This window comes from Sander vitreus, unplaced genomic scaffold, assembly GCF_031162955.1.
Source record: "Sander vitreus isolate 19-12246 unplaced genomic scaffold, sanVit1 ctg270_0, whole genome shotgun sequence".
NCBI classification, from domain to species: domain Eukaryota; kingdom Metazoa; phylum Chordata; class Actinopteri; order Perciformes; family Percidae; genus Sander; species Sander vitreus.
This window is the reverse complement of record NW_027595434.1, coordinates 102,942-117,349: the sequence shown is the minus strand read 5'-3', so window position 1 is coordinate 117,349 and position 14,408 is coordinate 102,942. Positions and strand designations below refer to the sequence as shown.

The window sequence follows — 14,408 nt, the reverse complement described above, 5'->3', positions numbered from 1 at the left end:
CCCCATTAAGCCCCAAACAGTTTTACTAGCTTAGACTTTGACTGGTTTTAAATGATGAGTTTGTATGTCTTTGGTCACAGCTTTATGGTTTCTTGAAGTTTTGAGGTTATTCACAGAGGATGGGAATGTTTTTTTTCTGTTCAGAACAGATGTGGATGTGTTAAGCTAAGAATCTTGCCTAGTGCAGCTGTAAACAATATGTTATGGCTGTGTTTTTTTTCTTCCAAAAATGTATTAATAAGGACTCAGCATTAATGGTACATGCTGAATGCTCCATGTTTAGTCTGTTGGCACCTTTACAGAAATGTCTCTTGGTTGGTGTTCTGTCCTCAGATTTATTAAGAATTTGGTTCATTCAAAAATGTTTGATATAAGTTAATTTGATGTGTTAAACTTAATTCTATTGTAAAATATATTCAGGAATAGTTTGCAGGGAACCTTTATTTTGAAATACGTGGCACGTAATGTGTTTACATTTCCGTAACTAGTAATAGTAGAAGAAGTAGGCTAGAGGAAACATGGTGAATCTCCGAGTTGGACTATTGATTTCCCCCACGCCCACGACAGCATTGGCTGTAATTTTAGTACTTCTTTCTGTCATTACTTAACCTGCATTTTTTATGTAGCTGTAGAGTCAGTGAACCTTGTTGATCCATTCATCATTGAATTCATGTTATCTGTCGCGTTTGTATGCTAGTAATGCTATTCTGATATTAATGCTACCGCAATGTGTGTGAATTTAAGTTGCATGCTAGTAATGCTATTCTGATGTTAATGTAGCCTGTAATGTGTGAATGGGCAGTTAGCACATTGTTCACGTGTTGTATTTGAATAGTTTAAGATAGCTTAGTAGGCTATAGCAACTTGCTGTATAAGAGTCTAAGTATCTGTCTTTTTCTTTCTGTTTAGTTTTCACTCGTCAATTTCACCTGCCTGAAGTCAATAAAAGGAGCAAGGCGCTCATCGTCCTGGCTTGTGAATTCGAGTTTGGCTTGCTGTTGTGTCAACGTACTGGAAGTGCATTACACATAGGGAGAACAGTATAGTTGCCCCCCAGGGCGATCCCGATAGCGTGGCCTCTCTCCTCATCATCGGTGTACACACTTGCAATCATTCCCATTACTGAAAACACACAGACGTAAAGATCCTGCATGAATTATCACTTGTTCAAACAGATTTTATACAACGAAACCATTACTGATACAGCAAGTACTATAAAAGTTATACAAGAAATACTTTTTGTGATTGACATGAGTGCCACTGTAGCTAGTTCCATGATGATGATGACTTTCTTATAATATGCACCTCAATTTTATACAGTATATATAATAGGGGGTTCCTACTCTTTTTCTCTTTCAGCTAAAGGGCCTGTAATTGTTGCAATTCCATTATAATAATGTATAATTTGTTGTCATGATTGAGAATTTATATAAGTTGCATTTGTTATTAATACGTGATTTTTATTTGGTAAAAAGAAAGTACTTTTGAAGTCTCCGCGCAAGGCCCGTTGGGATGAGCACGCGTGAGAAAGTCACAGCAAGCTTACAGAAAGCACGGACAATTTAATACTCTGATGAAAGTTTTACAATTGTTACAACGAATGTCAGCGATCACAGGGAAACCTCTTAAGACTATTCCCTTGTTTGTAGCATGCAGCCAACTAGGTATCTTGTTTTGTCTGTATTTTACTTTGGTGAATGTTATTCTACATGCTGTGCATGTCATTCTATGTTAATATTAAGATAGTCTATATTAACAATGTTCCACTTCCGGGATTGCTACGGTGCCGCCGTAAATTCCGCCGGATGACAGTCTTCTAGGCCGGATGTCCGTCCCCTTCCTCTGTCTTTGTGTTGGCGTTCTAACCTCCGGTGGATTTCTGGTTAACTGCTCCTCAGATCTCTGCAGGGTGGGGGCTCTTACCAGCCACAGAGGAGCAGGACGAGCCCACACCCTGCAGGGATCTGGCCACAAACAGCAGAGTGTAGCTCGATGAGAAGGCAAACACTTCACAGTAGCAGGAACAAGAGAAATACAGACAGAAACATCAGGCATGATGCAAGCATTCAGATTTCTGATAATGACGAGACGTTGGATGGAACTTACTGATAGTAGAGAGGAACATGATACAGAAGCCAGCGAATAGGGGAAAGCTGGTATCCTATTCTAAAGGGACAAAGAGAAAAAAAGACTACATGTAGGCTTATAAATAGTTTGAGGTGTCTACACACACAGACAGGTTAAATAAATGGCTTCATTGAAAGGGGAAATTATTGCAGGTATGGAGGATGTAGATCGTCTCCAACTGTGTATGAAGTATCAAAATGGAAGGTACAACCAGTACGGATTCATTACCTGAGAGCCAAAATGATTCAAATAAACTGCATAAATAGTGTCTTTTTAACACCATAGACACAAAGCATTTGAAGAAATTCTGTATTTGCATGACATGTTACAATTGTTAGCCTGACATTTTAACAGGAGGATTATGACAACATCTTCTTTCATTAAAATGCTAAAAGCTGCCGTGCACACCGAGCTGTTGTATCCCCCGTAGATACTGGACATGCTTGACTTGCCTTGTATTGTCCTCTGTCAGGAGGGAAGGTGACTAAGAACAGGTAATGTTCCTTGCCTCAATTACAGCATATCTGAGTGCCCATCGGAGACACTAAATATTGCTTTTGAGGTGAGTGCCAATAATGTTGGAGCATCCACGCTTCTCCCTCTCCACTGAACATTTATCTCACATTCTGCTCAAATCTTCGGACTGGCTCTGTTCTGGTAGCTTTGATTCTTCAGAATTTTCTTGAACCATTGTTATAATAATATGTATAATATAAAGTTATCCTCTAGATTTTAGGTGCCACTCAACTTGAACAACAAAGAATGAAACATGTGAAGAAGTAAAAATCAAACCTAAAATCAATGATAATGGCTGCTCCTTGCAAATTTTAGTCCAAAAGAATCTACTACAGTACTATCGAAGCTAAATTGGCCTTCTATGATAGCAGCAGTCTCTAAGCTGCTGGCTGAATGGCTAACAGATGCAGACAGGTAGTTCATTAAAGCAAAGCCATTATTATTTAAAAGATGTGGCCATTGGGTGGCAACAAACCAACATATTACCTGACATATTTGCATAAAGTTGTTATGGCTGACGTGTTACAAACAATAACCAATTTACACATTAGGATTAATTTGAAGTCATGTTTCTGGTAGCTTAACAAAAGAAAGTCCATTATTCACATTTTAGCTCTGTTTTGGTCTCAATAAGAAATTCAATTTATAATGTCTGCATTGGTGGTGATCATGAGAATAGTGTTCTCCTTAATGGAGTTTAAGTACGAGTATATTTTGAAGGGCTATTTGTTGATTGGCTGCCTGAATCCATGCAAGAAAACAGACAATGCATATGCACACACATGCAATCACACATAATCGGGAATTCTGCCGTTTTTGATTCAGTTTGACTGGATCTGGAGCTGACATGACATTCACACTCAAAACCAACATGACATTAAACTGACAGGGTTTCAATATGCAGCATTAGATTTCCCTCTCTAAAACTTGAAAAGGGAGTCTGTTGCTGCTTTTTCTCTTCAATTTCTGTTGGATGTTGAATTAAATTAAAGAAAATGAATTAAATTCAACTTTATTTATAGTGTCAAATAATACCAGCAGTCATCTCAAGACACTTTACAGATAGAGTAGGTCTAGGGCAGTGGTTCCCAACCTTTTTTCCTTGGTGCCCCCCCTACTCATGTCTAAGAAAAGCTGAGCCCCCCCTGAAACCGAAGTTGAGGTAACTCTCGAGATAGAGCCTTACTTTCTTTTTTGATACAGAGAAGTTATCAGCACTTTTACGTTTCTCCGCCATGTTTCGTTCATAAAATAGTGATGCTGTGGCGGCAGGACAAACGAGGATGATAGCAGCTAGCAGCTGACCTGATGACAGCAAGGATCCCAGGTTAAGAGGTCCCGGAGGTTTGGCCTACTAAGTAGCCTGCCTACAATTTTAAGCGAGAACAAAAATATATAGTTTTTATACAGACTTTTGTATTCATTATATATTCTAGTGTATTATCCTAATTTGTTTAACGTGCAAATTTTCTTTTTTCCCTCAACCTCAAACCAGATAAAGACTTGTGATCTTTGCCGCCCCCCTAAGGGGCGCCCAGACCCCAGGTTGGGAACCACTGGCCTAGACCACACTCTATAAGACCCAACAATTCCCCCCAAGAGCAAGCATTTGGTGTGACAGTGGTGAGGAAAAACTTCCTTTATACAGGCAGAAATCAGACAGAACCTGGCTCTTGGTGGGCCAGTGAGCCCTGTGGATTATGTTGCTTATAAAAAAAAATGGTACATGACATTTCACAGCTTTGACCACCACAGAAGATTCAATTCACCTCCACTGTATTGGGTGATGGGAGAAGTTTCAGAAGTTCAGGCTGAATTTTGGGGAAAAAATACAGATTACTGTACATCTAAATCATTTCCTTTTGATGGAATGGTGTGGCCATAAGTGTAGTCATAGGGCTGATCATTCAGTGCTTCAACCTAAATGTTTCATATATTCATCTTCTACTGTGCAAAAAGCTAGCACTCTGTTTCCTGGCATTTTTGTGAATTTTATGGCTTTATTAGGGAGTTTTAAATTCCGTTTTAAATTCATGTTCCGGCCAATTTTTATGTTAATCTTGATCGCTATAAATATGCATGTACTTTTGATTGAAAAAAAAAACACGTCCCGAATCGGTGCAGGCAACATGGAGTAGCTGCAGCTACGTGTACGAACATCCACTGAGCTAAAACGGCAGTTGTCAGGGCAAGTTTTAGAGTGCCTTTGTGCCTCTTAACGGACAGAAAATGCAATTAAAATGTCTGTGCAACATGAACAGGGCCCTAACTTGACAACAAGATTCCAACCTGGTTTGTCTCGCCGAATCACTCTGAAGAGTCTTGCTGTACAAATGTCTTTATTTTCTGTTACCAGCAGCAACATTCGACTGTGAGCATATTTCTGCCTGCCTGCATCACGTCATGAGCAGTGCTACATTACCTTCCACTCAGCAATATAATAGAATGTCAGGGTGTGGGGTCGCCCCGTGGCCTTGGGGTTTTGGGTGCTGACCATGAAAAGCAAACCGGGAACCTTTGTTGCATGTTGCTTGGCAGTGTTGGTTTGTGTGGTAGTCCCCTTAGCTGCGCTAGCAGGCCCGACCGGGCATCCTTGCTTCTGATTTCTCCCTGCCTTCATTGCCTCCCGCTCCCGAAAACAAGCCAGTGAGCGCCTGGTGGTCTGGCTATGTCCTCCAGAGGACAGGTCATGCCTTTGCGACAACAACTTGAAGTTTATTCCCCCTCAAAAATAGGTAATTGAGCACTGTAGTTGTTATGACCATATCAGTGACTATGTAACTACATGGAAACGGGCCAAATGATGTCTGTGGCTTGCACAGTGATAGCTAGCGTTAGAGAAGGCTAGCTTAGGGTGACCAGATTTCCCGGAACTAAAACTGGGACACTGTGCGCGTGACCGTAGTGCTCGTGCACGCACACACTTTTTAACGTGAACATGTGCCAGCCCAGGTCAGACATAGACACAGACAGATTAGACACAATTTTGCCAACAGCACACGTAGGCCTACAGCTCACAACATAATGGAGTATCTCAGTTAATATTCATGAATTTTCTTGGTATGTAGCCTACATATCTAAGAAATAATATTAAAAGACATTTTAGTGAGTTTTGTGTGGGACCAACTTTATGTTTCAGAATGAAAGCATTCTTTTGGAAAATGCACCCACTGAACTTGTGAGAAACTTGGTGAATGGTATTTTTCATTATCATAGTTAATGATTGGGCTATAATAACAACACATCGGCTATGTAACCGGTACAATTGCATAGTGGTTGGTGTAAACCGGGACATGTTAGCATCCCGACAGGCTTTTGTCAGGACTCGGGACACGCAACTTAGAATCGGGACTGTCCCGGTCAAACCGGGACGTCTGGTCACCCTAGGCTAGCTGTAGTCTCGCGCTGAAGTCCTGGTGTAGCAGGAAAAGGTAAACAGTGTGCCGATCACTCCGAGAAGCAAGGATGCCGGTCGGGCCTGCTAGCGCGGCTAAGGGAACTACCACACAGATCGCCACTGCCAAGCCTCCTACTCACCAACACCAGATCGATCACACACAAAATGGATGAGCTACAAATGCATACGGAACTGCTGCGTTATAATTATCAACAGACGGCAGCTAGCAGCTAACAGCTAGCAGCTAGCAGCTAACAGCATGAGCTACCTACCAGCAGGATCGAGACAGGGTAGGTGAATTTAAACAATGTCTGAGTTGGGTCGGGTTTTTTTCAATCGAAAGTACACGCATATTTATAGCTATCAAGATTATTAAGAGAATTCTCCTTTAAGCAGAGAGGTGACAGGAAATGAGAGTAGGAAGAAGCTCAGAACAACATGCAACAAAGGTTCCCGGTTTGCTTTTCATGTTCAGCACCCAAAACCCCAAATCCACGGGGCGACCCCACACCCTGACATTCTATGATATTGCTGAGTGGAACTTTATGTAGGAGGGAGTAATATAGCACTGCTCATGACGTGATGCAGGCAGGCAGAAATACGCTCACGGTCGAATGTTGCTGCTGGTAACAGAAAATAAAGACATTTGTACAGCAAGACTCTTCAGAGTGAATCAGTGAGACAAACCAGGTTGAGGGAACTGGTATTAAAAAAAACAATCTACCTTTTTTGATTCTTCATGGAAACATGTTCTATTTTCTCACATGACAGACATTGAATAACAAACGCGTCAACAAAATCGTTAGTAAGCTGCATCTGCAGGACACAAAAAACGAAAATGAATGTTGCACTAGTCTGGACATCTTGCGTGCCAACGTTGCAATAAAGGTTTCCTAAATGCCATGTATATAAATGTGATGTCAGCTTACTAATTGAATGCGTGTTTGTGTAGGTTTGGACTTTTATACGTTTATTTCACTTTGTTTAAACTGCGAAGTGGATCTCCTTATCACTGTGGATTACTTTTTTTCCGTGTCATTGGATAATGGCAAAATATGGATCTTTTTTCTCAACGTGTCTTAACGTTTTATGGTGAGACTGCACTTGGTTTCTGCGTTTGGAGAGGCATCTCAACAGACTGGAGGTCCAACACTGATTGTTCACGGTTACATTTTAGTTGAATTTAATGTTCCCATGTTCATCCCGCCACCGTCTGTATATTGCATTCCAAAACAGCCGTGCTGTGATTGGATTTCATAAGGGCGAGTTGTTAAATTGTTAGAATGTAATTTAAAATCTGCTTTAAAAATAAACATATATGTTTTATTTTGTTCATATGTGCTCGTGCTGTGTTCCCCAAGTGGTAGGCCAGGTCTCAGCTGCTACAATGAGTTTTTCTTTTTTGCCCCCCTGGCTCGAATTTTAAACTCCGCTTATGGTTAAATGTAATAATGATAATAATAATGTTGACAATGGTAACCTGCCACTTTCCCTATATTCCAGACATATAATATGGACACATGATTATGAGGGGTTTGATGGAGGGTTGAGTCCGCACACTGCGCTGATCTGCTGGCTGACTGACTGACTGGAGCTAAAGACACTGGGCATCTCTGGACAGACCTGGGGAACTGGACTACCTGTTGCAAAGAAGAAAACGAGAAAAGTAGGAGTGTACCTACCGACTACAGTCAGCAGCATGTTATCCAAGAGCAGAGCAACGAAAACAATGAAGAGACTCAGTTTCCTCGACTGGCTCTCCTCTCGGAGCCATTTGATCAAACTAAACTGCCGAAGCGCATCCAGTCTCCCCATGGTGTTAGTCCCGAAAAGAGCAGGGCAATAGAATGGACGACAGAACCTCCTGGAGAGAGACAAGTGCCAATGATTGGTCAGTAACTTTAACAAATAACCCTCCCAGTCTATGTGGAGCGGTGGATAAACTGCTGAGAATGTGAGGCAGAGCGCTGCAGAGCATCTTACCTGGGATGCGCAGGGGCCAACAGCAGCGGCAGCAGCGCGGCTGGGAGGACGGGATGCTGTCTTTCTACTGACTGGAGCCACCGCTGACGTCACTCAACCTTTATGTGTGTGGGTCCCCGTCAGACCTACCTTCACACATTCAAACTGCAACTCGATTAGATCAGCCCAAACAATGGACAACACACACAACGCCTAACACTCGGCTGTAATGATGATGGATCAATACTGAGCTGATGCCACCGTGTGAGCTTTCACACTGCTCGCTTGATCAGAAACAGGGCTCAACGCAACTCTTCTTATTAACAACAGCATTTTATAAAGAGTCAGAACAGACAATACTAATAATACTAATACTAATACTAATACTAATAATAATAATAATAATAATAAGAAGAAGAAGAAGAAGAAGAAGAAGAAGAAGAAGAAGAAGAATCATCATCATCATCATCATCATCATAATAATCATCATCATAATAATAATCATCATAATACTAATACTGATGTTTTGTACATTTTCATTAAAGATTTCAATAATTGCCAAAAGCCCAATCACTAACAGGTTTGCATAAAAGATCAAATATAGATGTAGGCTATGTGTTTCACAATTTACACAGTTGAACATTAAATTTTAATCCACACGTGTGCAACCACAAAAAGCCAAAAACCTCCATCCCTATATTCCATAATAACACAAAAAAAGATTATTTATTATTTGGAGCACAAACCACGCCCCTCCAGACATTTTTGACTGACTTTAACACTGTCCCACATTATTATCATACTGCCCCCCTTTTCTAAACCACATTTCCTAAAGTGGGACACTTGGAAGTGTAATAATAATAATAATAATAGTAATAATAATAATAATTAAAGCTGCAAGCAGCGATGACGGGCCCTCGCCGCTTGCCCCGGGGGTTACTGGCGGACGCAGTATCACATGTAGACCACACATTCTAAGTTTCATGTAAACTGGAATACTTTTAGACAAACAATAGGTTCCTTCGCACTTTCGTGCTCTGGCCCTAAATAGAACTGCAAGCAGTTATGATGGGGTCCAAGCCTCCCGGCGCAAGGCGCCAGTCGCTCCGACGACCCGGGGAGCGTGCGAAAGTGGGACCTAAAGTGTAACGTGGGGAGGCAAACGTCAGGAAATATTAAGAGGTGTGAGCCGCAAGGTCTGCCATTGCAAATATCCCAGAGCCCTAAAAACAAAAACTTTATAAAAAAATGTATTCTTATCTTATTTAGATTCTTGTTTGTGGAAGTAAATGGTAATAAGGAAAACACTGCTATCTTTTTTGACTGATACACAGCAGTGTGTTCAGAGAATTGTGAGGGAAACTGACAATTTGGGACATGACAGTGTCATTTTGGAAAGCTTAATTTCTGAGCTCAATGGTTATACTCAGACAATCTCTTTCTTGCTCTCGATTAACCAGCAGTTTGAAGAGGATGACAATCAGGGAAGCTTTGATGTAGAGCTGAAGATCTTTGTCCGAACCCGACGGGAACCGACGGGACCTTAATTTCTATCATTTTACACAGGCTCGCGCTCCGGGTTGCGTGCGGCAGTGCAGAGGCAATGCAGAACATTTTAGTTGGGAGTGACAACGCTGAAATGAATGAAGACCCCCCCAGTACATTTTGAGACTTCAAACAATGTTGTTGTTCCAGAAAATGACTTTATTTTCAATGAAACTGTTATAAAAATGAATTCTAGAAACTGTAGACCCACTGGCCGATGACGGTAACCGTGGCATTCAATTATTTTTTGGGCCTGGTGAACTCTATCAGTGAGCAAGTTCATTAGTGTTAAGACAATTAATAAAGGTTATTAAAAGGCCTGTGACAATTTCTGCTTCACAATGTCTTCTTCAACAAAATGGTTTCCTTTTTAGTCAAATGATTATTCCATTTTCAATTGTTTCAACAAGACATTAATAATGTATTAGGAAATGGTGAGTTATTGACAACGATGCCTCATCAATTTAGTCAAGTTCAACAGGCAACAGATTTTAATAATGTATGTTCAGGAGTTCCCAGAAGTCATTCCTGACCAAACCCCTGAGTGTTTTTTAATGCAAAATCCATAGTTTCCTTGAAATCCTCCAATTTTTTCAGGACTGGCAGTCAGGCAGTTAATGCATATGTTTGCGGTGTAAATGACGGCCTTGTCTGAGGGGCAGCTCATGGAGAAAATCCACTGAAGGTAGTGGGGAGAAGCCCAGGGGTGAATTGCATTTGCTCCCGTCACAAAGGCCAGGATACCCCCAAGTTGCAAAGGTCCCTCTTGCTCTGAAAAAGAAATACACCAAAGAACACCAAAAAAGAAATTAAACCTAGTATGTACTTTTGAACTTTTAAAAAGGAGGGAAAGACAAAAACAGACAGAAGGGCATATGAAAAGATTTGTATTCCATAACTTGCAATAATACTTACCCTAACATCCAGCAGGTAGTCCCTCCAAAATGCAGCCACACATTCCTCTGGCCTTCTTTTGTTGCTGCCCACTGCTGACAGTTGGATTTCAAAGAGCTGTTCCAGTACATCAGCTGTGAGTGGGGATGGCTCGGGACAAACCTGCGGCCTGAAAGCATCTGGGTGCATTCTTATTGCATCAAGAACACCAAGGGTCTTCATCCCCTCCCTGAATCTGTAAAAATGTAGCCATAGCCGCCCGCTCTGGCCTGGAGATGTTATACAGACGGCTACGAGGAAACGTGGAACCATGCAGCAGGTCGATGGCACAGTCATAGGTTCGGTGCGGGGGTAAAGAGAGGGCCTGCTGTTTACAAAACACTTCAGGAATTCCATGGTACTCAGCGGGGATTAATGACAGGTCCGGCCAGACTGGTTCGGGTTTCTGGTGGATTACCGAGGGAGGCAGAGCAGACCGCAAACAACTGGCATGACAGGTGGGGCTCCAGTTACTTATTTTAGCTGTTTTCCAGTCAATGTTAGGATTATGTTTAATCAGCCAGGAGTGCCCCAAAACCAGTGGTATGAATGGGGAGTTAATTAAAAAAAAGGAAATGAGCTCAAAATGGTTACCTGACAGCTGGAGCTGGACTGGGCAGGTGCGGGTGGTGACTTGAGCCGGATCGTTCTGTCAGGACCGGTGACCAGAACTCAGACGCAGACCAGAGGTTAGTTGCAATTTAAGGTGATTTTATTGAACGGAAAAACTGAATGTGGTCCGAGAGGCAGGTGGTTCCGATGAGTCAGAGAGAGGATGTGGGGTCCGGGCTCCAGAGCTCTGGGTCTAGCGGTGCTGGCAGGTTGGTCAGGTTTCTGGCACAGGGCGAGGTGGTTGGCTGAGGTGAGACAGGACAAAAACAGGTTGGCTGGCGTGTTATCATACTGGAGGGGAACCGTTGTCTTATCTGGTCAGGATGGACAATGGGGCAGTGATGCGTCGCAATAGGAAACACCTACAGGCTCTCCCTACTGACCAACAGCATCAGTCAGAACGAAGCCCTGCACAGCCAGAGGACAGTCCATGCCCTGGTTTGGTCTCCAGGGAGGTTGGATCACCCCTGGACCTGTCAGCTCAGAGGCCACACAGAGGATCCCTGTGCGGCCTGCTTCATCTGAAGGGACTGCAAGACTGACCTCTAGGGGCCGTGAGGTTAGGTTACCCCTCAGGTTCAGAGACACTTAGTGACTGGTCATAATCTCAGACAGGATATATTGTTCCAGGGTTTAAAAAAAATAACAGGGCGTTTGTCTGTTAAGATGCACTTTTAGTTTGTTCTGTCTGAGTTAAAATGAGAGAGCCCAAGTAAAAGGGACCAAAGACATTTGAGTTGAACTTTATTCTTCCATAGGATCAGCAACTAGTGTGGGCAGAATAATCACTACGTTGCTGGGGATGGAGGGCAGTCTACCCCAAATTCCTAGTTTCCTGTTTGTTGTTTATGTTCATGTTTGAATTAACATTAAGGCAGAGTTTGAGAGTTTCTTACGGTGACTCATGTACATGCTTCTATTCTAGCCTCTCTTCTGTTTCAAAAGATGAAGATGTAGTGAGGTGAGGTACTTGAATGTAACACACTAGAGTGGACGCATGTATGACATCACTGAGGTGAGATGGGAAAACAAATGTATAGCACTATGTGGAGACATGCGCTCAGGTACGGCTGTTAAGCTAAGCGAAGCTAATTAAATAAAGACTACGTTAATACTAAGTAAGACTGGCTGGTGATTAACGTGACAGTGGGTCTTCCGCTGATTTCACTACCACTTCCGCAGGGGACTTCCAACCCTTTTCTCCATCCAGCCTGACTCGGACAGCCTGTCTTGCGTGCAACACTGGAAGAGGACGGACAGCATGTCGCCGGTTGTAGAAATGCTCATATGACTGTTTAGCTCTGGAGTCTTTTATCTGCACCTGATCATGACTGATGGGTGTGACTTGCAGCCTTTTTCCAGTGTGGGGACGGTGGTACAGATCTGCCGTCCCATCATCAGTTGAGCCGGGCTGGCCTCTGTTGAGGCAATGGGTTTCGCTCGGTAGCACATTAGGGCCATGTATGGGTCTGGCTGCTGGCCACTACTATCAGATAGTTCTTCCCTTCCAGCTCACACAGGTCTGCAGCAATTCTCCGCTAGGGTCCCTCTGGCAGGGGAGTGGTGATGAGTGGCTCCGGCCTCTGTTTTGGTTTATGCTCAATACAGAATTTGCAACTCACCACAGCCTTTTTTATGTCGCTGCTGATACCTGGCTGGAATTTGCTTCAGGACGTTGGCTCTCTGCTGCTGGAATCACTATCCTGTCCTGGTACAGAACAAGTCCCTCTGATTTGGACAGGTGATGTCTGGCAGAGGAAGACAGAAACCCGGCCATTCTATGTGGCCAGCCATTTCTTATGCAGGTGGTGACTGTCTGGAGGTCTGTGTCATTCTGCGTGGCTTCTCTTATCTCTCTGAGCCTGTCTGGTTAAATTGGTTTGTTAGTCACCACTGCTTCGATGTACACCTTGACATGTTGTCCGACTCTGTGTTGCGGCTCAAGGGACTCCTGGATAGAGTGTCAGCCACGATTAACTGTTTCCCTGGAAACTTGCACAGCTGTCACATTAAACCTCATGAGGCACATCAAAGGTCTCTGGCACCGCACTGGTGCTTTATCCAGATCACATGCATTAATCAGTGGTACTAGCGGTTTGTGATCAGTTTGAAGACAGAAGCTGTCCATACCTTGTATGTAACGTGCAAACCGCTCACAAGACCACACTGCCGCCAAGCACTCCTTCTCAATCTGGGAGTATCGTTTCTCTGTCTCAGTCAGGGTGCGTGAGCAGAAAGCAACTGGTTTCAACTCACCACCATGCTCCTGCAGCAGTGTTGCTCCCAAGCCAAAGCTACTGGCATCCACACTCACAACTGTTCAACGGTTAGGGTCATAATAGGCAAGTGCTGGTGCTGATGAAAGCATGACTTTAGCTTTCTGCAGTGCTTGTTCTTGAAGTTCACCCCATGTCCATTCACTCTCCTTTTTGAGCAGATCTGTGACTGGGTGCAGTGTGGTTGAGAGGCCTGGCAGGAACTTACCCAGGCAGTTGATGAGCCCAAGCACCTGGCGTAACTCCCCAATGTTAGTTGGACTGGGCATCTCCATGATGGCTCTCACTTTGCTTGTATCAGGTTTTATTCCTTCAGCACTGATCATGTGTCCAAAGTAGCATATCTCTGACCTGTTGAAGCGGCACTTTGCTCTGTTGAGGTTCAACCCGGACTGTCTGATGGTCTCTAAGACTGCATTCAGCCGTCGGTTGTGTTCTTCCTCACTTGACCCGTACACCAGGATGTCATCCATCATGACGACAACTGCATTGTGACTCTTGAGCAGGTCTGACATCAGTCTCTGGAAAATTTCAGGAGCTGATGAAATCCCAAATGGCAAGCGTTTGAAACAGAACCTCCCCATGGGAGTGAAAGTGGTCAGCTTCCGGCTACTGGGGTCGAGGGGAATCTGCCAGAAGCCACTTGATGCATCCAATGTGGAAAACACTGTAGCACCAGATAACTTTGGAGTGATGTCCTCCAGAGTAGGCACCATGTATCTTTCCCTCTTGACAGCTTTATTCAGGCGTTTCAGGTCGACACACTCTGACCTCGTCCTTGTTCTTTTTCTCTGCCGGCACAATGGGCGCACACCAGTCAGTAGGTTCAGTTACATGCTCTATGATGTCCAAAGCTAGCATGCGTTTCAGTTCAGCTTCAACTTTGGGAAGGAGGAGAAATGGCACCCAGCGGGGTGTAGCAGTAACATAGGGCTCGGCATCGGGCTTTAGCTCAATCCTAACTGGATCACACTTCAGTAGCCCCATCTCCCTGAATATGTCACTGAACACCTCTGTGTTAACTGCATTCACTCTCTTCA

General features: G+C 43.4%; 1 protein-coding gene across 1 annotated transcript in view; it reads right to left on the bottom strand.

The window, feature by feature from the left end:
* LOC144513524 (synaptic vesicular amine transporter-like) overlaps positions 1-7,885 on the bottom strand; it is a 44,834-nt gene extending 36,949 nt beyond the window's left edge. Inside the window, exons 1-5 of the mRNA XM_078244620.1 lie at positions 7,723-7,885; positions 7,601-7,680; positions 2,107-2,161; positions 1,924-2,007; positions 1,027-1,122 (exon numbers count right to left, since the gene is read on the bottom strand). Of these exons, the coding sequence (XP_078100746.1) occupies positions 1,027-1,122; positions 1,924-2,007; positions 2,107-2,161; positions 7,601-7,680; positions 7,723-7,855 (448 nt within the window). The 5' untranslated portion in view covers positions 7,856-7,885. The remainder of the gene's footprint in view (positions 1-1,026; positions 1,123-1,923; positions 2,008-2,106; positions 2,162-7,600; positions 7,681-7,722) is intronic.
* Positions 7,886-14,408: the final 6,523 nt, after the last annotated feature.